Source organism: Bacillus rossius, chromosome 5 (assembly GCF_032445375.1).
Source record: "Bacillus rossius redtenbacheri isolate Brsri chromosome 5, Brsri_v3, whole genome shotgun sequence".
Taxonomy (NCBI): Eukaryota; Metazoa; Arthropoda; class Insecta; order Phasmatodea; family Bacillidae; genus Bacillus; species Bacillus rossius.
Window position 1 is genome coordinate 38400736 of NC_086333.1, and position 24080 is coordinate 38424815.

A 24080-nucleotide genomic window follows, 5' to 3' on the forward strand; every position below is an offset into this window, starting at 1 on the left:
AAATCATTAATTATGCTTTCAAATAAAAAACAACCAATTTAATAACAATTTAAAAGATAATTATTTCAAGGGAAATTATGTACAATTGTCCAAAAACCATTTATTGTGAAATATGTCTTTTAAGTCCAAAACTGGTCGGAGCTGTTTTCCCGCGCTTCACGTGCCTTGGCGCGGAGGCGCGCGGCACGTCCGCGCGAAGTTACCATCGGGAGCACTCAGGGGTCGGTCGCTTCGCGAACGCAGAGCCTTCAACTTTCGCGTTACATCTAAGTCTCAGCAATAGTGTAAGTTCTTCAAATCCTTTTTACCAGCTCTGCGCCGACCCCACTCAGTCGCACGATATTTCGTGCGACTCTTTAACTAATTATTTTATCCCAACAGGGAGCTTTGCATTTATTACGTAATTTCATGTCCAGAGTTTAAGGACAGCGTAATTGAGTTACGCAGTTTTCGGCTCAAAGTCAAGTAATCGTTATCGTCGAAGACTCTTAGCAACGTGTGTCGAGTTCTTACTCGTTAATTTACGTCTCTTAACTTTCATCGTATATAAATGTGTAACTTGTAACGTGCAATCTAACCGAGTAATAACTGATTAATAAGTGACTGTAACGTGTATGTTTTCATCTTACCGTGTCTACGTACTTTTCGGGACTTTAATATTTTGCCACAGGTTAAATTTCAAATAACTTTAGAACATTCGTTTCTATGTGCCGTTTTCCATGTTAACATAATTGCCTGCATAAGCTGTTGCAGCACAGTAGCTCCGCGACTATCCACCGCATCTTTCACGTTGATAATCGGCCACTGTATAAGTCCGTGCATACCACTTTGCAACCTATCCTGGTCGCGCGCACCGTTTACGCATAGAGACTCGCGTGCCGCAGTGGTCAGACAACAGACGTGGCCAGTACTGGGACCAGTGAGTGTAACGGCTCTGAATAAAGTGCAGTGTCGTGTCAAACAGTTTACCATTTATTTATAAGGTGTCCTGGGTGGCCTGAACAGCCCGGGTAGGTTTCGAACCTCGACGCGCTCCTGCCTGCAGCCACGAGGCCGAACCCCTGTTAAAATCCTTGAGATAACTTTCCAAATTAATAATTACTGCCGTCAGCCGCGGTCTCGCGTTCGAGATCGGGCGCAGGTCCTAGCGGGGTGGCTGGCTTTCTTAGCGTTTTCTGCTCCGGGAGGGCGCCAGGCTAGCTCAGTGTCTAACCGTGTGATGGTCGTGGGTTCGTTGCCCCAGCGTGGTCCGCTAGAACCGTCGGCGGTGGTGAAATTTGTTTCCTAATTTGGTTGGATTTTTTAAGTTAATTTACATACACTGTTTTGGTTGTTCTACGGGTCGCACGTCGCGCACGGGGAGTGCGGGGTGGACTTTTATTGTTCACAATTGACACTGGTTCATTACATTGGGCGCGAGGTTTACTCGGCGGTACATGACTGCCAATGGGGCGTCGGAACACGTAGAAGTTTTGATTACACTATGATTACAATTACACTTGATAAAACGGCACTCTGTGGTGCTTTTAAGTACACGACTACACTGCACACGTTATCTGAGAGGGGCACCTGCGTGCCTCTACGTGCGTTTACTTAAGTCCTCACGCCAGTTGCAGTCGAGGGAGAGCGTTCAATTAGCATCGGCTAATTTCGTAATCTGTAATTGGCGACGCGTGGGCCCACCTGTGCGGACTGCAGCTCGCTACTAAATTAAAACACGTTTAATCTTGAAGGTAGCCTGTGCCTGTGCACTAGGCGATTAAATAAAGTTCTGGGGTGGCGGGAGACGGCCCGTACCGAATACTGCACGGCCCCACGTAATGCTTTGTGTGGGGCGTGTTAAATTGATGCGGCTGGGTTAGGCCCTACACCGGAGAAAGGACGGGGCGCACACGGGGAGTATTAAAAAAAGGTTTTGGTGGTGACTATAATTACCAGATGGACGTTCGGTGAAACAAAGAGATGCTGGCTCCCCGTGGGACGTGCGTCCGTCCCGGTCCGCGAGTCGCGCTGTACTGGCGTGCAGCCCTGGGCTTGAGGGGAGGGGTGAGCTCCCTGTCGCACCAGAGTTTCTAAAGTTCCGTTATTCGTAAAAATGTATATAATTAACTAATTTTAAGTGGCTCTAAATTCACATAATAAAACATAATGATTAATCTAATATCTATATATGTTATAGAAATGACATTTAATAAGTTTGTCTAAAATAAGTTTGAATATTAGAGTCAAGCTGGAGACTGTCTGTTTCTTGAAAACTACTCCAGTGGCGAACGATAATGCTAATTTGGGGTGGTTTGAATTACGTCACACGTTTCACTACTGAAATTAGGCTGAAGGCCGCAAGGGTTGCACTCACAGCTGTTTTAGCGGAAAACTACACGTGAGTGAGCCGGGCACTCCTACGTCGCACTTTATTAATTAGGGGCTTTTGTTTGTTTTTGATTACGTTATTATTACGTGGGGAATTTTGTAGGCACGGTGAGTGCATTGCATGTGTAAGTAGAAATGGTTCGCTATTCTCTACCTTGGGGCTGCGGTCCGCTCACTTGACTTGGGTGGGTCATGGCTAGGGGCGCTTTCCGTTAGCGGAGCCGAGTACTGGCGGGTGCAGGTCGGGCTTTGGAGCGGCCTTCGGCCGTACGATGTCATTACTTAAAAAACTTAGACAGGCAGCGGGAGTGGCGTCAGATTTATTATTCTATGTCTATTTATTTTATTGTACAGGTTATACCGACATACTGAATTAAAAACAGCAATCATCATATACAACAGGATCAAGCAATCAGAATCATGCCATCAAGCATCATGTACCACAGGGTCAAGCAAATAATATCATGACATCAGGATTTGGCCTTCAGGATCCAGGGATAGACTTCAATAATATATAAGATAGAATAAGCGAATTATTAAATTTCCTAAGTTGGCTACTGTTTTGCTAAAAAGGAAATAAACAAATGCAAGTAAACAGTGACTTGCATCTGCAGTTTGAAAACAAAGGTTAGATTTTTATTTGATTTTGTATTTCATTCAATAGACCATACATAATGGTATATAATAATATAATGGTATTGTAATGTAGGCTTTAAAATGTTATTTTTCACGAACCAGTAGGAATCTAAGAAACCATCTTTTTAGGGTACGTTTAGGGACGTGTCTAGTGTGTGAAAAATATGTTTTCTAATCTTTTCTATCCGTTCTAAAAAGCCGCGATGTCCGATAATTACTCTCCATTTACCCTGTAAACTGTGTTTCTTAATTCCTACTGGTTTCTGAAAAATTACAGTTTTTATTTGTACATATTTGATAGCCTATGCAGTGAAGCGACCGCCGATAATGTGGTTTTCCATAAGTACGTGTATATTTTTTATTAGGATATTGTACCGCAATGTAACGAAAATAATAACAAAAAAATTATGAGTCCCCACTATGCATTTAAACCCAGGCATCAACCTTTATCTAACAGTGTTTTTGTTTTAGCAGTATGAAGGGTAAATATTTACTTGGGCGGTATTTCCGAAAAAAAAATGTTAAAAATCCGAAAATACCTTTATTTAATGCTCTTCAACTTCCTCTTTTCATTAAAAGCGGCGGAGATTAGAAATTCCAAATACTTTAGGAGATATCGAATTTTTAAATTTCTTCATATGTAGTTGAGCGGTATTTGCGAAAAAAAATGTTAAAAATCCGAAAATACCTTTATTATATGCTCTTCAACTTCCTCTTTTCATTAAAAGCGGCGGAGATTAGAAATTCCAAATACTTTAGGAGATATCGAATTTTTAATTTTCAGCACAAAACCAGCGCATTCCTGTGGCGTGCGTGCACCATTGTTTCTTGTTTACGTACGAGTATCTGTTTTTTTATTGGATAATGATGTCACGTGATTGTTCGTGATAGGCCAGAATTCAAATGAACTACTTAATACGTGATTATTTAGTTCAATTATTGTTTAAAACGGTGTTTAATTACCGCCTCCAACTTAGGTGAGTTTTTAACGTTTCTAATTTTAAAGTCTTATTTGTTATTTTGATATTGTTGCGCAAGTAATAAGTAACAAAAAAAATTACGTGAGTTGTTACTGTACATTCTTTGTTACGGGTGTGTTAGGTAAGGTCAGTTACATTATAAATAATTTAAGACTAAAGAATAATTAAAATTAATTCACATTATTTTTAATATCACCTTAGTTTGAAAGTATTTATAATGTAACTGACCTGACCTAATCGACCATTTTAGTTTACTGTTCACCCTCTGTCCGGGTTTGTTTGGTCAGGTCAGTTACATTATAAATATTTTAAAACTAAACAGCCATTAAAATTAATTCACAAAATAATTTTTAATGTCGGCTTAGTTTGAAAGTATTAATAATGTAACTGACCTGACCTAATCAACCATTTATATTAATTACGCATTCACGATTCACGTATTCACGAACACACGGCAAAATAACAAAAATGGCGCCGCTCGAATGGTTCCACAGGTCTTGTATTGCAAAATTAAAAATTTGATATCTCCTAAAGTATTTGGAATTTCTTATCTCCGCCGCTTTTAATGAAAAGAGGAAGTTGAAGAGCATATGATAAAGGTATATTCGGATTTTTAACATTTTTTTTTGCAAATACCGCTCAACTACATATGATGAAATTTAAAAATTCGATATCTCCTAAAGTATTTGGAATTTCTTACCTCCGCCACTTTTAATGAAAAGAGGAAGTTGAAGAGCGTCTAATAAAGGTATTTTCGGATTTTTAACATTTTTTTTCGGAAATACCGCCCAAGTAAATATTTACCGTATGAAGGTGCGAATCGCCAACTTATGTGCATTAGCACGTATCCTGTCGTATAAAAGGAATTATTACGTTTTATACACTCAATGACAATTCATTTTATATGTCAGGTTAAGGCCCGTTATACAATGACACGGAAATGGAGATGGATCATGTAAACGGAGACGGATCTCATGGAACAGAGTTTTTACATTAGCACGCAGACGGAGACGGACCCATACGGATTAGTTCGGCCTTGCAGAGCTCTTCGTTTATATTGCTCCTTACGACCAATATTTGGCTGCGGTGGTAGCTTTGTTTGTTTTATGTTCTAAATACATTAAAAATGGTTTGAAGTACAAGCATACCTAGTGTTATATTTTGACTTTGTGGTTTATCATCATAATATATTTAAATTCTGTCCATGTTATGGTCTTGAAGCATAATGTATTTTTTAGTAAAATTAATATTTTGTAACCTTGAAATGCAGTCTCATTAGTTGCCATTTTTATGTTTCTGTACATTGTCGAAGCAACAGACATGCAATAGTAAAATGTTCTGGGAAATCTGTCTCCATTTATATGATCCGTCTCCATATCATTGTAGAACGAGCCTACGTGCTACCATGCTTCGCACCTCCATACTGCTAAAAAAAATCCCTTTTAAGGTTGACGCTTGGGTTTGGATGCACAGTAGGGACTATCGTAATTTTTTTAAAGTTATTATTTACGTTTCATTGCGTTACAACATCCAAATCAAAAATATATACGTTCTTATGTATGAAAAACCATAGGATCGGCAACACAATTAAAGCACAACATGGCGGCGGCCGCTTCACTGCATATGTGAAGTATAAACAGTAATTTCTAAGAAACCAGTAGGAATTAAGAAACACTGTTTACAGGGTAAATAGAGGAACGACTTTAGTGTTTGAGAAAGATATTTTCCGAATTTTATTATTTTATTTACGGAAAAACCGTGATGAGAGAAAATCACCTAAAACACTTTACACAATGAACTAACATGATAAAATAAAAATAAAAAGAATTTTAGGTGCAGTACTTGTAGTGTTGGGTTGGGCAAGTCAGGTTCAGTGTGTGTAGAGCAAGGGGGAGGGCACGTGGGTTACTTGGCAGGACCCTGTGTATAGCATAGAGGAGGGTAAGGGAAAAGGCATACTCCATGTTGGTAAGGCCAATGATGAAGTATGCAGCTGTGATGTGGGATCCTTAGCCAGTGACTGAGGTAAGGGAGTTGGAGAAGGTGCAACGTAGAGTAGCGAGGTGGGTGATTGGTATAAGGGCTGGGCCAGGGGTGGGAAATGTACATTCTGTGGGAAATTACTGAGTTGGGGTAGGAAACTTTTAAGTGGAAAGGTTAGTCAGTCTGCTTAAGGTGATATTGGTTGAGGGGGGAGGGATGGTGACAGCTGGGAACTGGGTGGGTATAGAGGGCAGAGAGATCATGGGTGTAAGCACCAGAGGATATACGGAAAGAAGGAGGTACGCCTTCTTTGTGAGGGAGTGGGATGGGCTGGAGGAAGGAATGCTAGGGGTGAGAGATGCAAGGGATCTGTGGAGGTGACGAGGGGGGGAGGGGGGGTAGTCATTCAAGCAACCAAAGTTATAAGTAGCCAAAGTGGCCACTGCAATCACTTTGCTTATGCTTTAGGAAAGCAAACTGGTAAAGTTTTGTACGATATATTATTTACATTCAAAGTTTTCTCTACTTTTATATTTCGTAGAAAAGTTAATTTACAGTGGTTTTGGATAATATTTCCTTTGATGTAATGGAATTTCACGAGCAATGTTTTTATATTTAATTTGCTACTAAAAAATATTTTTTTTAGGCATTTTATGTTGTTTTCAATGTATTTTAAATGTGGCTGACCTCTGTTAATAACACTCAATCTTTATTTACATGGACAACAGCATGGGAAACCTACCCATGTCTACACTTATGTAGCCAACCCATTAAATATCAAGAACAATGTTGACCTAGACTTTGTCAAGAATATCTATAAATTACAGCAGTGCACAAAAACACAAGGAGAAAAAATTTCACATATTTCTGAGGTTCTGTAAATCCTTAGCATGGATTGTGCTTGTATTTCTTTGAATTCAGTGAAATATTCAAATAATTATGCAATATCATGCTAATTTACATGGTCACTACTTCATAAAATCAGTACAAATTTTATATTTATGAACAAAATAAAAAATGGTATGGGCAGTTAATGGCCACTATATTCAAAAGACTGATTATGGATAAAAGTAAACGTTCAAGGATCCATAACTTACGCATACACCCATATCTACCCCTCTAGGATTCATAATCTCCTCCCCCACCATAAAAAAAAAGCTGAAAAGTCATTGTTTCTATAGCCAGCAGTAATTGCAAAATCTCTAAAGTTGCATTAACGTGATTATGAGATTATTGGCAAGTGCAAAAGCTGTGATAATCAAACTTCACATCCTCAGCTTTACTCACCCCTGTATGGATGTAAAAGAGCTGCTTAACCGTACAATTACAGCCAGAAAAAAAAATTGCAAATGTTCCAGATCTGTTTTGAGATCAAAATCACTGATTGGAAAAATATTATTACTATTTGTCATAGTTATCCCTAAACCTGTGACAAGTCACAATTGTGCTTGGCGAAGATGACGATCATTCCATGCACATACAGAAAACTCTTTTAAAACGTTGCATCGGGTTTGCTGGTAGTTGGGGGTAAAGTTCTGTCTTATGATTATTAATTTACTCAAAACTGTTGATGATTGTTTTCAAATAAAAGAGTTTCAAATTAATTTTCTCCTGATAACTACATGTCTGACACATGATTTGGCTGAAAGAGAACACTCGCGTACTTCTGCAGATCGCTCATCAAGTTCTGTGCTTTAACGAAAAACTTTCCCTCAGCAATTTCGTTACCTAGGTACTGGAGGAAGGGGAACCGAGCCTGAGTTTGGACGTGTGCCTCGCGTCGGGGGCCTATTTCTTAATAAATGTCTGGAAACCCCATATGTGAAAATGTCCTTCTCTTAGCACTCATAATATTTTATGGTAAGCCACCAAATGTGCGTCCTATCGACTTTAGCGCTCGAACAATGACTGATGAGGCTACACAACCACACAGGGAAGTGGCAGCTGTGTGATCTCACTGACCAATCACAACACCGCTTCTCTGTAGAGGACACAAAAGGATAAAAATTACCTTACACTTGCATCAAGGCTTTTCTGTAAAAAAAACATACATGAAAATTCACAAAGCTCTTTCTGATTGACTAGCACAGAACCCTGGTAAATTTTACCTTCTCCTGTGAGAGTTAAAACCAGCCGATTTTCCCGTCATAAGAATACATAGAGAAAGCACCAGAACTTCTCTGTAACTGATAAAATGGCTAGAAAATAGGCGCAGAAGTGTCATGCACCGGTCTTGACCTTCCTTTTCCCAAAACAATACACAATGTTTTAGAAACATAACAAAAGCTTCTAATAAACCCAAACGTAATCTGTAAGTAAATACAATACTGAAAATAATGAACTCTGCAGAGATAAAGCAACATGTTGGCTCAAGAGAGGGTGGCTATAGTATTTGAAGGCTTGTAAACAAGTATTTTTTCTATAGTATTACACCTAAGGTTGGCTGATTTAACCACAATGGTTTAAACCACAGTTTAAACCTTGGTTTAAATCAAGTGGTTGTTTTTAAAAGTAAAAATAAATAAATTTAATATTTTAAAAAAATCCTATTTTGTGGAAATTCCCTGACTGTACTTTAAATCCCCTTTCTCTGGGAAACACCCATCCTATGGAGAATTCTTCTTATGTGGGGAAATACCCTTTCTGTGGTTAACTTCCAGTCAGATGTGCAGGTTTGCTGGGCTTCAGTTCTTTGATATTATAACTTTTCTGGTTTAAAATGAGTGGCAGAAAGCGGGATGTTGTATGGCTTTCATTTGTTTATGCTGAGAACCAAAATAACTGGTGTAATAAAAAACCAGTGGTGTAAACAAAAAACAGATTGTTTCATTTAAAAAAAAAAAAAAAACTTTTTTTAACCCTTATTACATCATAAAATTGGTATTATTTCGACAGTGTTTACATCAACAGTAAAGGTACATACACATACATATACACATACACATGTATACATATACATACACATCCATACACACATACACACACACACACACACACACACACACTGAAACACTTTTAAGTTGGGATTTCCGGAAATAAAGAAGTAACAAATTATTAATGAAGTATTAAATTTACTTGGACTGATTGCATTAGGTTATTAAACTTCATGTACACTGCAGTATAAATTAACTAGTTACTATATGCCCAAGCCAACTGTGGTCCCGAGGAGGGGAGTGACGGGAGCGCTAGTGTCGCAGTGAGAGAGGGGTGGGGAATGAGGAGAGGTTGGCAGTAGGGGAATACCGTTTGCTGCGGAAGCAAGGAGTATACACATGCATTCATAAGTGTACGCAACATGTAAGGATGATTACCTGGTTGAATCGATGGCCATGAAGCGCAGTCGTGCAGTAAGAAATGTTGTGATAACCTGAAGGTACATCTAGAGACACTTCTGAGATAAAACAATATTTATCGATTTTATTTTAACTGCAGCCAATATCTATTCAAAATCTAGTTTAATAGTAAATTGATGTAATAACTATCAAGTTTTTTTTACATTGTTATAAAATTTCTTTCGTACGTCGATAAAGAAGTATCACTTTAAATTATAAATAAACCAAACTAAAAAGTAGAAAATAAATAATAGTATAAAAAACTAAAAAATACGCTTTATATATAAAACCAAACTAAAAAATAGAAAATAAATTTTAATAAATTTGAATTAAGAATAGTGTAAAAACTTTTAATAAATATAAATTAATAATAGTGTATACAAGAAAATAATGTATTTTATTTAAAAAAAGCTTGGGGTGCATGGTGTCAATAGTTATAAATATTTTATTGACATATATGAGTAGAAGGATGATCATTTCAATAATATCTATAAAAAAAAGCACACCTTGCTTTTTTTTTTAAAAATAAAATACATTTTTTTCTTATATACACTATTATTAATTTATATTTATTAAAAATTTTACACTATTCTTAATTCAAATTTATTAAAATTTATTAAAATTTATTTTTTATTTTTTAGTTTGGTTTTATATATAAAGCGTGTTTATTAGTTTTTTAAACTATTATTTATTTTCTTTTCACCAGCCTGCTCATTTGCTTTCATTCGACGTAAATATTTTCCCCTACAAGCAACAATTTCATTGCATTCCATTAATATTTTCCTTTTATTCTTGCATTTTGTGAACCGGAAACCCAATTTATGGAGGATTTTTCTCAAATTTTCTTTTTGTCCAGGGAAATTGATTTCTTCTTGTAACACTGTAAGAAGCTTATTAAGTATTGGAACCTCTTCTTTCACCGTATAAAATTGTTGTACGGTGCGCCGTATTACCCTAAGGTCAAACTCATCAACTGTTATCTTGTTACTACTTGCTTTTCTTTTCTTTTCTTTCCTGTTGTGCGCAAAATTCCCCCACTGATAGCGGCTTCTTTACTTTCTTTTCTAATTTTGCATATTGTTCCTTTCAATTTCCCTGTCGCTGCGGCCACACGCTTTGTTGCATTACATAATGGATGGGTAAGTTTGCCTGATGCCTTCTCCTGATCACAAAATGCAATCACATTGCTAATCACTTCCCTGCACTGGATATGTATAGTTTTGTGTTTTGTTGTACTGCCCGATGCCATTTGTCAATACATGTTATATTACAGTCACGCACGCTTCGAAAGCTTGCTCCGCTTTCAAAGGATCCGTGAAATACTTGAACACCGATACGCCCGTGTCCGCGCACTGTGTCGTGACTTATGGTAACAACTCTACTTGCCGTCCCACCCGTGACATGACGTGCTTCGACCATTGAGGTGGACTAGGGAAAGGGAGGAGACAGTGTGGCGGAAGGGATGACGGCGGAGGGAGGGGTCCGTCTGACCTTGGGTAGTTCACATTTTTCCCGGGACCACAGTTGGCTTGGGCATGTAGTACCTATGTAATTACTGTTATTATAGATACAAATTCGAGTAGATTAAGCCTAATGGGCAAAGTTGCATATAGTTTATGGTTTTAAGAGGGTAGGATCTGGACCCCGTTCTTGTCTTTATTTGCCTTTCTTATAATAAAATTAAATAATTTAAGTGACCAATACTGAACACAGTAAAGAAAGTCTTACCTAACACATGCCAAGCTTACCAGCTTATTGGGTCATATGTTTACAATGCTGTATGAAATGTAAAATTCTTAAGGTCGTAGAAAGATTTTTTTTTTAATATTGCAAAAGTATTTAAATCAGTAGAATGCATGATTGAATGCATTATGGTCAAACATCTTGTTAACATAATCATTAGAGGAGATGAGGGCATGGGTGGTTGGGGGGGGGACCCTGATGCCCGGCCGAGCATCAGGGGGGAGCCGGTTGAGTTCCGAAATATTTCTTTATGCTTGTGTTTACCCTGATAGTCTTGCAAAAATTTTAATTCTATGGCTAACAAAATTCATTCGAAACCTTACAAGTTATGCAATTTTTTCCCAGATCACTTTTTCAGCTATGGCCATGGTACCTTTTTAGTCTTAAAAAAAATTTTTTTACTGTGGAGTTTGAAAATTTGTACATTAGGTGATGGGGAAGGGGGCCGACAAAATGTTTTGCCCTGGGTCCTTAGTTTCCTAGATATGCTTGGATGAGGGGGGATGAAAGATGGTGGATCATTCGCGGAGTGAAAGGGTGGAGGAAATGTGAGTACCCCAAGAAAACCCAGTCACCATGTGGGTGTGAGGTGTGACCTCACCGGACATTGAATCTAGACAGCTGTGGTGGAAGCTGGATGATGTGACTTTTCAAAACTAACTTGAAGTCTGTAGTGACGTGACCCTGGTTGCTTGTGCTGTTGCAGGCTACAGCTCGTGAAAGACCCATACTAGACCACTACTAGGGATGGCGTCAAGTTCCAAGTTGGACGTGGTGGTCTTTGGAGCCAGCGGAGTCACTGGCGGGTTTGCCGTGGAAAAATTGCTGGAGTTTAGCCAAGAGGTTGGCAACCTGAAATGGGGGGTTGCCGGTAGGAACGTGGATAAACTGAGTGCTGTCCTGTCTAAATTATCGAAGAAGACAGGTAAGCAGCTTCTGTAAAGATTCCTCTACAATCGACATAGCATTAAAAAAATGTTTGAAAAATAGTTCAATCTAGCTCATTAAAATCTGTGTACAACTAAAGCCAGTGACAAAAGGCTAAGCTGATCTGGCCATTTAAATAAGGGATAAAACTACCACATAATAGACGTGAATGACTTATACTTAAATCATTTGTGGTTTATTCTTAAAATCAACATTTGTAGCAATTTACAACTGAGTTGTATAGTTCCAAAAGAGCCCTTTCTCCACATTATGGGTTTTCATGATATTTGCAACAAAAAAATGTTTAAAAACTTTGGCACATTTGAAATGTTAAAAAGTAGGCTTTCTTTGAAAGTTTATTATTATTGGATTGTACCGGACATCATTAAAATAATCTTCTGTCAGTATCTTATAAAATAGTACATTCATTTCAAAAATGGATAAGGTCTATTTTGGAACACTCTATTGCCATAGGAAAGTTTTGGAACACTCACCTGTGTACAAGTTCACTAATGGAACAACCAGAGACTTGAATTATTGTGTATTAACAAAACATTTAAGGAACAGACATAAGTTAATTCAATACAAGCAGTTACATATATTATTTGGTAAAATTAAAGTGCAGTTATAATATGACAACAATATAATAATGCCTGAACAAAATATTGTACAATTGTGGCTCACCTTTTCACAATGGGCGATAGCACACGTCCCACATGGACAGCATTTCAACATCATAATTGTTATATTTAACTTTTTTGCAAAAATAATAAAATACCATTATCCCTATTTATATTTACGTTATCCTTCAGTGTATGAGCAACAAAATTTATTGATTTTTTACTTTTATTTACTTTCCAAAACTTTAGGCAGAAACGTCTAAGGAAAATTGCATGTAGGTGATTGCCAAAAAAACGGGGTAGAAACGATGTCCTTCTGATTTTATGATGTCAAAATCAAAAACATTTCCTGATAAAATTACCTACAGTAGTAGTTAATTATGTAAGGAATTGCATTAATCCTATATTTTATTAAAAACAAATAGTATTTACTTGAGAACACATGAGAAAAACGTTTTGATTGTCCACTCCTTGGCCTGTCCCCTGTATAATCTTTCAAAGTGTATTGAATTTTATTTAAAATATGTGAAGCTATAGAGTAACTTTCTTATTTTTATTGATAATACTGAATATCAGATATCTTATGAAAATTTCAATACTTCTATTTTATAACAATGGTAACACAAAAATAAAATCAATTGTCCGCCAGTATATATTGGTAACACCATTGACTGAGCTACCAAGTTATTTGTCTGCCACTAGATAGCAGCACTGATGCCATAAAGCTGCCGGAAGTTCAAATGGAAGCCATATTACTGTTTTAGTATGGTTTGTTGGATATGCTGTTATGATTTAGCTAGCTATTACACTTTATGTTTGTGACTTTGACCCTCTGTTATATGGTCATTTGACCACTATCCACACTTTCCACTTGTCACTTGTCACTTGTCACCTGTTTCTCTGTACGTATGTGTCGTGTCCATAAGTATGTGTTGTGTACACCACAAAAGCCTCCGGCTATTGGTGGGCATGTTACAAATGTAAAATAAAATTATATTAAATATGTTCTTGCTCTTTTGTGTATTGTAATGAAATTTATAGCAAGTGGTATCTCTGACAACTACATCACACTTTTCTTCCTCAACATATTAAGTAGTTTGTGTTTTCTTTCAGGGGTTGATCTGAGCAAGATACCCATATCTGTCGCAGATGTGAAGGATGACGAGTCCCTGAGGAAGATGGCCGGCCAGGTCCGTGTTGTGATCAACTGTGTCGGGCCGTACGTCTTCCACGGAGAGGCAGTTGTGAAGGCGTGCGTTGATGCGGGTGCACATTACGTGGATGTCACCGGGGAACCACAGGTGAGATCCATGTTTGCGTTTCTTGTGTTTTATCTGGCCATTCGAGAAAAGTTTTGCCATTTAATCTTCATTTTATGTGCTATCTTGTAAAGTTTGGCTCCACATGTTACTTGGTCCATTTGAACAACAATTTAATGTGTACACCATGCACAAATTTTGGGTTGCTCTTAGTTCAATTGTACTTGTCACATCATCGTTTCTGGCATATAAGACATCAGCTTTTCAGTAGTATCAGTGTATCTATTCTGGTCACAAAAAAGTCACAAACTGCACATATGTAGAGCTGGATGTAAAATATGCAGTAATTTTATTGATAACTTCCTAATATTTTTGAACACCTCACTTAAGTAGGTTCACATTAAAAATAAATAGTTGAGACTTCTTAAATCATATTGTTACGAACGCAAGCAGGGCCGCGGTGCGTGAAGGTTCGGAACTGGCTGGCGGCCCCACATGGCCTCTGACGTCAAGTGGCCGCAGCTAACGTGAGACATGCCACGCGCACCTGGCGGATTACAAGGGTCATCGCTACCCCCCTCCTCCCCTCCGATCCCCGTGCGGTGCCCAACCTCAGCGCCGCTACCTGTCACCTGGCAGTAATTGGGAATCCCGCGCGAGCTGCCGATGCTTTTCTCAATGCTTCGGGCGTCGGGTCGGCGCGGGATAATGCGGCTGGCCCCAGCCGCGCTCGTGACTTCTGTAAGGGTGTGGGGCTCTATATAAGCCCGGGACGCCGGCCTCCGCGACAGTTCTGGGGTGATAGTCTGGGTGGCGATAGACCCGCGGTGTGGCGGAGTCTGGGCGACAGGCTGGGCGAGAGAGTTTCTCGGCGATATTTGGGTGGCGATAGTGCCGCGGGTGCGACGAGAGTTCCGAGCGAAGCGTCGAGCAGAACCTCGGCGAAGGGAAGTGCGTCGGCGGTGAGAGTCCCGCGACGGAGGTCCACGAAGTGTGCTGCGGCGAGAGTTGCGCCGGAGGTGCGGTCCAGCGAGGTGTGCAGTGTGTAAAAACCGAGTGACTGGGGAGTAAACATTTTTAAGTGTAATTGATTATTAGGCATTCTAGAAGATAATTTGTTAGTGATGTAAATGTTGGTAATCAATAAAACTGTGTAGTAAAAACTTTAATTGGGTTATCCATTTACGAACTCAGTAGTTTTCCCACAACAATTATATTTAATAATCGTTTCAATATGAATGAAAATCATCTCTTAAAAAATTTTAGCTTTCTAACATAACAATTGTTACATTCTTGTAAAGATATAGCTCATTTAATACGTCATAACTCAAGAACAGCCAGTTTTGAGTTATTTGTACCAGTGTAGTAGTTCTTGATGCTCTTTTAACTGGTAGAATATCAAAATTTGAAGTTCTACTACGCAGCAAGATAGAGCAGCTGTATCGTTCTTACCACTATTTATTTTGTTTCTTGCGCACGCAGCATCATAGTACGATTTGAGTTGAGGCCATGGCTCTGTATGGAGTGCATGTTGTTGTGATTATTCAAGAGTGACATAATTTGAGTTGTGACCCCCTTGTTGTGATGAAAGTAATTATATTATGTCATAGAATATTTCATGCATAATGTATTAATTAGACATAATGTAATATGTACTGAAAATCCACTCAGGTTGTGTAGGTATTATTATTATTTTTATTAGTCTTGCCCCGGGAAGTTATTTTTTTATTTGTTCTGTTTCAACTTGTGATGTTATTGCTACAAATGACAGACATCATTGGATTTTGAAATTTTGTACTAAATGCTGTTATATCACTCTTGCCACAAAGAATCTCTCTTTTTTTTTTTTTTTTTTTCAAACAAAAGTAATTCAATTATTTTTAGTTGTGCCATTATTGTTGGAATAAGTTCTACCCAATGCTGGGATAAGTAAGATAGTAATTCATGTAATCTTGAATGAAGCACTTCTTTTTTTTTTATCTCTGTAGTCCATAACATCTTTCCATGGTAAAGTGTTAGTGAAGCTAGCCCTGGCTGATATAAAATTTACTGAAACAAAGGAGGCTGTTGTAAAGGAACCAGTTGGGACAAAGCAATATAATGGATAATGAGTCTGCAGTTTCAATGTCTTTAAGAGGAACCATAGCTCTTAATAAGCAGCATCTTCATACAGGGTTGCTATGGTCAGGGAAACCTGGAAAATCTGGAAAAGTCAGGGAATCCCATGTACCCTGGAAAGGTCAGAGAAGTCAATTATATTTTTGGAATTATTATACATACTTATGAAACAACATACTTTCTCATTCATTTTTTTGGCAAATTTTGACCATTAATTTATTTGTTCTGCTTGAAGTATAAATGCATATAGTTAAAACACTCATTAAAAAGAGTACTTAAACTGACTCTTTGCTAAGAGATTAACTTTCTGAAAGGACATCTCCTCTACAAATTATCAGATAGTCATGCTGCAAATATACCGGAACAAAATTGCAGTTTAGATTTTTCCAAAATAAGTTACCAAGTACGATTACAATCATGTACAGTCTGGAATATTTTCCATATTGACTGAAAAACCTGGAATTGTCTGGGAATTTTGTATTCCAAACAATGTAGCAGCCCTGTTCATAGTTATAGTGCAGTGTTAAAAATGTGAAAGTTATTTGTTAAAAAACTTTTTAAAAATTAGTTCTGTTATTCCTTTCTCTGTTCTGATCCAGGACATTTGAGTTGTCTGATTCCTGTGTCTGAAGCTTCTACAAGGTATTCAAGTTCTAGAACTTAAAGTGTTGTCACATACCAGATCTTCATCTACCAGTTCTTCATCAAATACGAGAGGGACCCAAAAAAAAAAAGAATGAGAGTGCGCTACCATTTGAAGACGTAGTAGAGAGTTCTCCCGCTAGATGGGGTTAGTAGATACCTTCAGCAGCTGCCCAGACGGTGTCAGTTTGTAGGTTAACATTCGATCATAGTATTGTTTTTCTCTTACTGTTCTCATGTTCCGCCTGTGAAATTGTTATGGCAGATTTAAAAGAACAAAAAGTGTTTTTGAAATTTTGTTTCCTGCTTGAGAAATCGGCAACGGAAGCTTACCAAATGCTTCAACAGACTTTCAAGGAGGATGCTATGAGCCGCACACAAGTTTTTGAGTGGTTTGGGTACTTTAAACATTGTGAGATGAGTGTTGAAGACCATGCTCGTTCTGGGCGCCCTTCAACATCTCGAAACAATGAACACGTTGAAAATATCCGCTAAAAAATCGAGGATCGTCGTTTCACAATCAACAAAATTTCAGAAAGACAGGAGTGAGTTGGAGCTCGTGCTAGCGGATTTTGACTGAGGATTTGTAAATGAGAACTGTTGCCGCTAAATTTGTTCTTAGCCTTCTCAAACAGGATCAAAAAACATTCAATTGAATTTGAGCCAAGACTTGAAAAAAGAGGTTGAAAGTGATCCAAACTTTTTGACCAAAGTCATTACAGGTGATGAGAGGTGGTTTTACTGACCCAGAAACCAAGCAAGCGGCAAGCCAGTGGAAGGAAGACTCGTAACTCCTCCAGACCAAAAAAAAAGCAAGACAAGTGAGGTCAAATGTAAAGACGATGATCGTTGTCTTTTTTGATGTTAGTGAAATTGTGCACTGGGAATTTGTTCCCCCCTGGCCAGACTGTTAACCAGCACTTTTATTTGGAATTTTAAAGACGTTCACGAGAGGATGCAAGGAGGAAACGCCCGGAACTTTGGCGATCAGGTGACTGGTTCCTTCATCATGAAAACGCCCCCCCCCCCCCCCCCCCCCCCCACACACACACACACACACACACGGCCTTACAATTGAACCGCTATTTGGCCTGTCAGGGGTGGTCTGTCATTCCCCACTCTCCATATTCGCCAGACCTAGCCCCGTGTGACTTTTTCCTGTTCCCGAGAATGAAGAAAAATCTAAAAGGGAAGCATTTTGATGATGTGGCGGTGGTAAAAAACAGTTTCGCATAGGGCACTGGAGAATATCAAAGTTGAATAGTTCCAGAGGTGCCTCAAACAGTGGTTAAAAAGACTTGACAATAACATCACATATAATGGAGAGTACTTTGAAGGTGATTGAAGGAATTTTGTAATTAAAGGTAATATATAAATTTTTTATGACAAAAATCTGTTGTTTTTTTTTGTTCCCTCCTCGTACATATGTAGCGCTTCTTCTGAAGACTGTGAAACTTACTTTATGTCAAAACATATTCTCCCAAAGTTGATGGTGGAACTAATGGTGAGGACAGTTCAGACACTGCTATTTCTGGTGCAACCGGAAATTTACGTGAAACCCCTGAGAAAACCCCTACACCAACTAAATTATCTCCAGTAGCAAATAGTACTTTCTTTTTCACTGTCAATATCAATAGTTGTATAGCCAGCATACAGAATACAATTGCCTGCAATTAGTGAGTCCAAAGAATGGTGTGAGATGGCGGAGAAATGTTGCAAAATGGAAGGAATCTTTTATTAAAAACTGTTACTGTTCAAAATTAAATTGTAAGTCCATTCTTGATAATACTGGCATTAGAATTCCCCAATTTAACAGCCGTTTAACTTCTACCTTATGTACATACCATAAAAAGAATGATATAATTTTTCGACTCATTTCTAATTTCAATAAAATTGATCATCTTAATCTGTGAAAGTGTAGCTAGGTAATACTGTAATGTCTATGTTTTGTATTTCTTTCTTTTTATGCATTTTATATTTTGATGTTTATTTTTAATAGTTATACTCATTTTAACTTTACTTGTTTGTTTGTATTTTGTTTGTATTGTTTATATGTTGTCCTTGTATATATGTGTTGTGCCCACCGCTAAAGCCCTCGGCTGTTGGTGGGCATGTTACAATATTAAATAAATAAATAAAAATAAATAATTGACAGCAATCTGAAACCTATTCATAAAGGTACGGCCCCAGAGGCACATGAAGGATGTAAAGAAAACTGCAAGCTTCAAAGCTCATTTAAGTTCAGTAATGAGCATAGACTGTAACTGTTTTCAGCTTACTGGTCATTAGGTGATACAGATCTCCAGAGGCAATTCATTCCCAGTTCAATGAAGCCTATTGTTCTTAGGTATTGCTATACTTGTGTTGGAGGCAGCAGACCTCCATGGAAACGTACATAGTAATGCATTTTATTTTTGCATTAATGTGAAGAAGTTCCGATTTTGCGAAACATTTTTTTTAAAAACACCTTGATATTAATGATTGACCAACCCGAATGTTAATGGAAAAAACGTAAAAAGGTCGCGGAGACTCTACTTGAGCCAGATCAAAGAGGAAAACACTGGATCCATGTGTATGTGCAGGTATTCGGCAGCATGCTGAAGCTATTCCTAAAATTGAAAGCAGTTACACGAGGGCTAATACTTCAAGACAGTTTATAGACAGGAAGCAGGTCACTTGCTGATATTCATAGGGATTATATTGCCATCTGCGAAGGAAAAAAAAAGGAACCACAGTGTTTCATCATAGGTTCACTCAAGAGCGCAACATATCTTTCTTTGTACCTAGGAAGGATTTATGTTTAAAATACTGATTATTAAGAAAAGGAACATCTGAAAGCAAAATATAATAAACATTTGGTTGTTAAAAATTCTCCAGGCCAGAAAAGAGATAACTTCAACTTAACTTATTAAGAAAAGGAACATCTGAAAGCAAAATATAATAAACATTTGGTTGTTAAAAATTCTCCAGGCCAGAAAAGAGATAACTTCAACGGTAGAGTGGCAGTACATGACCTTCATGCTGTTCTACAGATACCAAAGGGTGGCATTTCTGCATTTTATTAATAAAAATGAAGTTTCTTAAACTTGACTATTTATGACCTCAAGACAAATGCATGTGATTGCTATTTGTGGGATGAGTCAAATGGTCATCAGGAAATGAATTAATTGGGCTGATGCTTGTTAATGTAGTTAAATCAGAAAGCTAACACAACAGATGGTGAAGTTATCATCTACTCTAATAACTGCGCTGACCAGCAAAAACATAAATTTGTGGTTGGCCTGTATTTTTATGCTGTTGGTTCTCTTGGAATAAAATCCATAACCCACAAATATCTGATCAAAGGCCACACCCAGAGTGAAGAAGAATCCATGTGTTCGGTGATTGAAAGGCAGCTGAAATGCCAACTGAGAGGTGGACCTATTCATACCACTGAAGGGTTTATAGCTGCAATTCGAGCTACAAAGAAACAGACTGAATCGATTGATTTTGTGGTTAGGCCTTGTAATCTGACAGCAGTGAAACTGATGGATGTAAAGACATCAATGTTAAAGAGTGATTCTCCATATTCTATATTTTTTAAGAAGTTGTACAGAGAGGATTTTCAAGGAGTAACTGAAATTAAAAAAATGAGATAATTGGATACCTGCCCTAAAGCCAGCATTTATTTTTAAACCAGGCCTAACTCCTAAAGAAGACCGACGAACTTCACAATTTACTGGCAAAGAATATTATTCCAAAGGCTTGCACACACTTTTATGTCTGTAATCTGAGTGATAGTAAACCAGACATGGGTAAACTTTTTAAGGAAAGGGCAATATAAAATAAAAAATTATCTAGGCGGGCCGGAAAAAGAAAATTGAACAAACCACAATTTTATAAGTGATAATTTTGATTTTTGATTTTTACATCACACACAACTTATATTATATGCAACAATATAACTGGCATCTGCAGTTAGTGTTTGAGAAAAGCTTTGTTTTTTTAAAATATTTTGCTGACCTGACAGTTTTTTATGTAGAGCTCCTGCTTTTTGCTTCCGTTCTTCGGTCATTGTTTCGTTAGTGGCGTTATGTTTTTTCATGAAGTGTCGTGAGAGGTTTTATTCCTTGAATACAGCTACAGCTTCATTGCAAATGAGGCACACAGGTTTATCCTTAATAGGCGTGAAAAAGTATTTCCAGGTCCACTCATCTTTAAAAACACAACATTCTGAATCAACTTTGCATTTTTTACTTGCCATTGTAACAATCAAAAATTAAAAAAAAAAAACACTACCAACAAAGCAAAACTATAGAAACACAAGGAAGACACAGCCGCAGAGGTGACTTGACACTGACTATGTAACTGTCCGAACTACACTGACCTTGAGAACAGACGAAACGAAAATGGTATCGCCCTATTTGTTCCGAACTTAGCCGAGCGACACAGGTGCGCTCTACAGGCAAGGCACTGTGAATACACCAGTGTGAACACTGCCACACGCATTGTACTCCACTTCGCCATGCTACCCATCTACAGACATCTACTGCAGCACTACGCCTACGCGAGGTTGTGTGCAGACTCAGGTAATATTAGATGCGATAATACCGTACTTAAAACGCAATGAGAAGAAAACTGTTATTCTGTTCTAGCTACGCAGAAAATAAGTACATTTTGTCTTATGTGTAATGGTAGGAGTTTTCAAAACCATGTCGCGGGCCGGACTGACTAGCCTGAAGGGCCGGACTTGGCCCGCGGGCCGTACTTAGCCCGTGTAAACAATCACAGAAATCATCTTCAGTTTAGTTATGCTGACCCACAGATGACACCTGTGTTTTGTTGTACTGCAAGATACTATTTCACTATTTGGGGAGAGATGGACACCTGCAGGGCCGCAACTAGAGTCTCTGGCACCCGGGGCATGAATGGATTCATGCGCCCCCCCCCCCCCTCTTTTTTTCCACATACCACACCAATAAAGCGGGGGGTCCGGGGGCCCTCCCACGGAAAAATGGTGCTATTTAAGCATTTTCCATACCTACATGTAACAGTTTCTGTGCTACTGTACCTTCTTCCATGCATGAACCCACTATGTCCATAAAGTAGTCCGTATAATCACTAGACTTGTTCATTAAATATGTTGAGACGTTATATTGTAAATCAGATTAGACATTCCTGGCATGCAAGTTAAAAAAACTTTTTACCAGTTACCAGTTGTAGTAGGAATTACAGTGCAAGCGATTTCGGCGCCCCCAACAGCTTTGCGCCCGGGGCGTATGCCCCGCTTGCCCCCCCCCCCCCCCCCTAGTTGCGGCCCTGGACACCTGTGACATAACTATCACCAATATGATTATAATTTCTGTCAAGAATGTCACATTTTGATTTGTGTCATACTTTAAGCATAATTTTTGTAGTAACAAGACATAAGTGTGCATGAAGGTTACTTTGAGGCTCATAATATATATTTTTGTTAATAGCTAAAATAAGTTTGGTACACTCGTAACTGCTGCAATGGTTTGTAACTACTGCAATGGTTTATTTTTTAAAATATGGTGTGTGGAAGTGGTTGAAGTGGTAGTGGTAGTGTTGAAGTGGTAGTAGCCCTTTAAAACTTTCAGATGCTTCCCCTGAAAAATAACAGTTTTGAGTCATGCTGTATTTAATAAGCGATACATATATTTTGTATTATGTTTAATTTATATGTGTGTGTATGTATGTGTATGTGTGTGTGTGTGTGTGTGTGTGTATATATATATATATATATATATATATATATATATATCTTCCATGTGATATAAAAAAAATTTGTAAGGAAGTTTAATTAAAAGGTCCCCAAAAAGCTAGGTTATTGGTTCACCAGTTATTTTTAGACACCTGAATAATATGTATGACATGACAGGATGTCTACCAGGTTTAACAGCAAAAATCGGTAACTTTTTGGTGACTTTTGGGGACCGCTTTACGACCTGAAATTTTAAGAATTGTGCATTAAATTAAATTTTCAATGTTTTAAATATTGTCTTAAATATTTTACATTAGGTTAATTACTAGCACTAAAAACATTTTATACTCTTATATTGAGTTTTTTCAATTCCATCACTATAATAATTCTCCTTTTTTCTCTTCGAGCAATTTTTTTCTTTTTCATTTTGAGTAATTTGATTTTGTGTGTTGATTTTTTTCTTGTATTTAACACCTCATCCTGTTAATTCATTTTCATTCTTAGGTAGGTTTTCCTCCCTTCTTGCTGAGGCATTGCGAAATTACAAAATCAGTTTTTTTTTGTTATTTGATGAGCGAGAGAAGAAACTCCATCTAAAAAACCAAATGGACCAATACACAAAATAGAATGTACTGCGATATTACACAAACTGCATTGTAAGTACTATCACTCTAGTCCAAAACACATTATGTAGTCTAAAATTAAAATACTCACCTGTAAGTGAAAATATGTGGTCTAGAACCAATCTTGGAGCTACAAGAGATTTCTCTTTAAGATTTTCAACCAAAAAATCTTTGTTGAAAGAGAAACTTCTCTCTTAAGAAGTGCTGGAAGAATAGGATTAACTGTTTATGTGCATCTTGCATCAATGAGCTGACGAAATTAAAAATGAACCTGTCAAAGCTTTCTCTTCTTCATTATTTTATTTTATTTTTTCAATTAAAAGATTTTGCACCTTTCAACACCTCGGGATGTTCACAAAACTTAGTGAACTCTCTAAGAATAATCTCTCCGTCAGCAGGTGCCAACTGATTGTGTAAGATAGGTTACTGAATGGCAAGCTTAACTCTAAGAGCTCTAACCGAGTCTCTAACCATCACTGAAGGAGACAAGTAAGTTGAGCCCAACACCAATTCTTTTTCTCAGAGGACTCTTTTCATCAAGTTTGGCAAATAAAGATAACAGAAATTTCCTGCAGTCAGCCTTAAATTTCAGGGAGTTAAGCTTCTTCACCTTTTTGAGACTGGAAGTGGCACCAAAATCAATCTCTATGGAAACAGTATGTCGTAAGATATTCTCATTCTTGATTTCCAGACACTTCAACCGAGATTTGAAATATTATCCTTACATTTTGCTTGAAAACCCTTCTTCCTATGTTTTTCATCAAAAGAATCAACTGTTGGTGAATGAAAGGAAGAAGAGGATCATTTCTCTGGAAGTTTGTCAGAAATTCTTCCAACTCCTCAGCAATCATAGCATAAAAATGCAGTTTTGCTTCCAGAACTGATTCTTCTAACAAAGCCTTTTTTACAGTGTCAAGGTTCTGGGTGTTGGGAGGGTTTTTCTCAAGCTCTTTGTCTGCGAGGTATTTTTTTCAGAAATGGAATCATTTATTAGAATTTTTTTTTATTATTGATGAGTTTTAAGTCCACCGCACAGCACAAAATTTTTTTTTTGGAAAAACTCTGGAACCAGTAATCTGAGATTAAACAGCAGGTCGAGTTGGATAATTCTTAAAAAGTTGATACAATTCTCCAAGAAAATGA

At 37.7% G+C, this 24080-nt stretch overlaps 1 protein-coding gene across 2 annotated transcripts in view; it reads left to right on the forward strand.

Annotated features, from left to right (window-relative positions):
- Positions 1-2607: 2607 nt before the first annotated feature.
- Positions 2608-24080, forward strand: part of LOC134531721 (saccharopine dehydrogenase-like oxidoreductase) — a 43515-nt gene continuing 22042 nt past the window's right edge. Inside the window, exons 1-3 of one of the 2 annotated variants that reach the window (XM_063367558.1) lie at positions 2608-2997; positions 11751-11969; positions 13705-13892. In XM_063367558.1, the coding sequence (XP_063223628.1) occupies positions 11792-11969; positions 13705-13892 (366 nt within the window). In that variant the 5' untranslated portion in view covers positions 2608-2997; positions 11751-11791. The remainder of the gene's footprint in view (positions 2998-11750; positions 11970-13704; positions 13893-24080) is intronic. The other variant, XM_063367559.1, reaches the window with a different exon arrangement.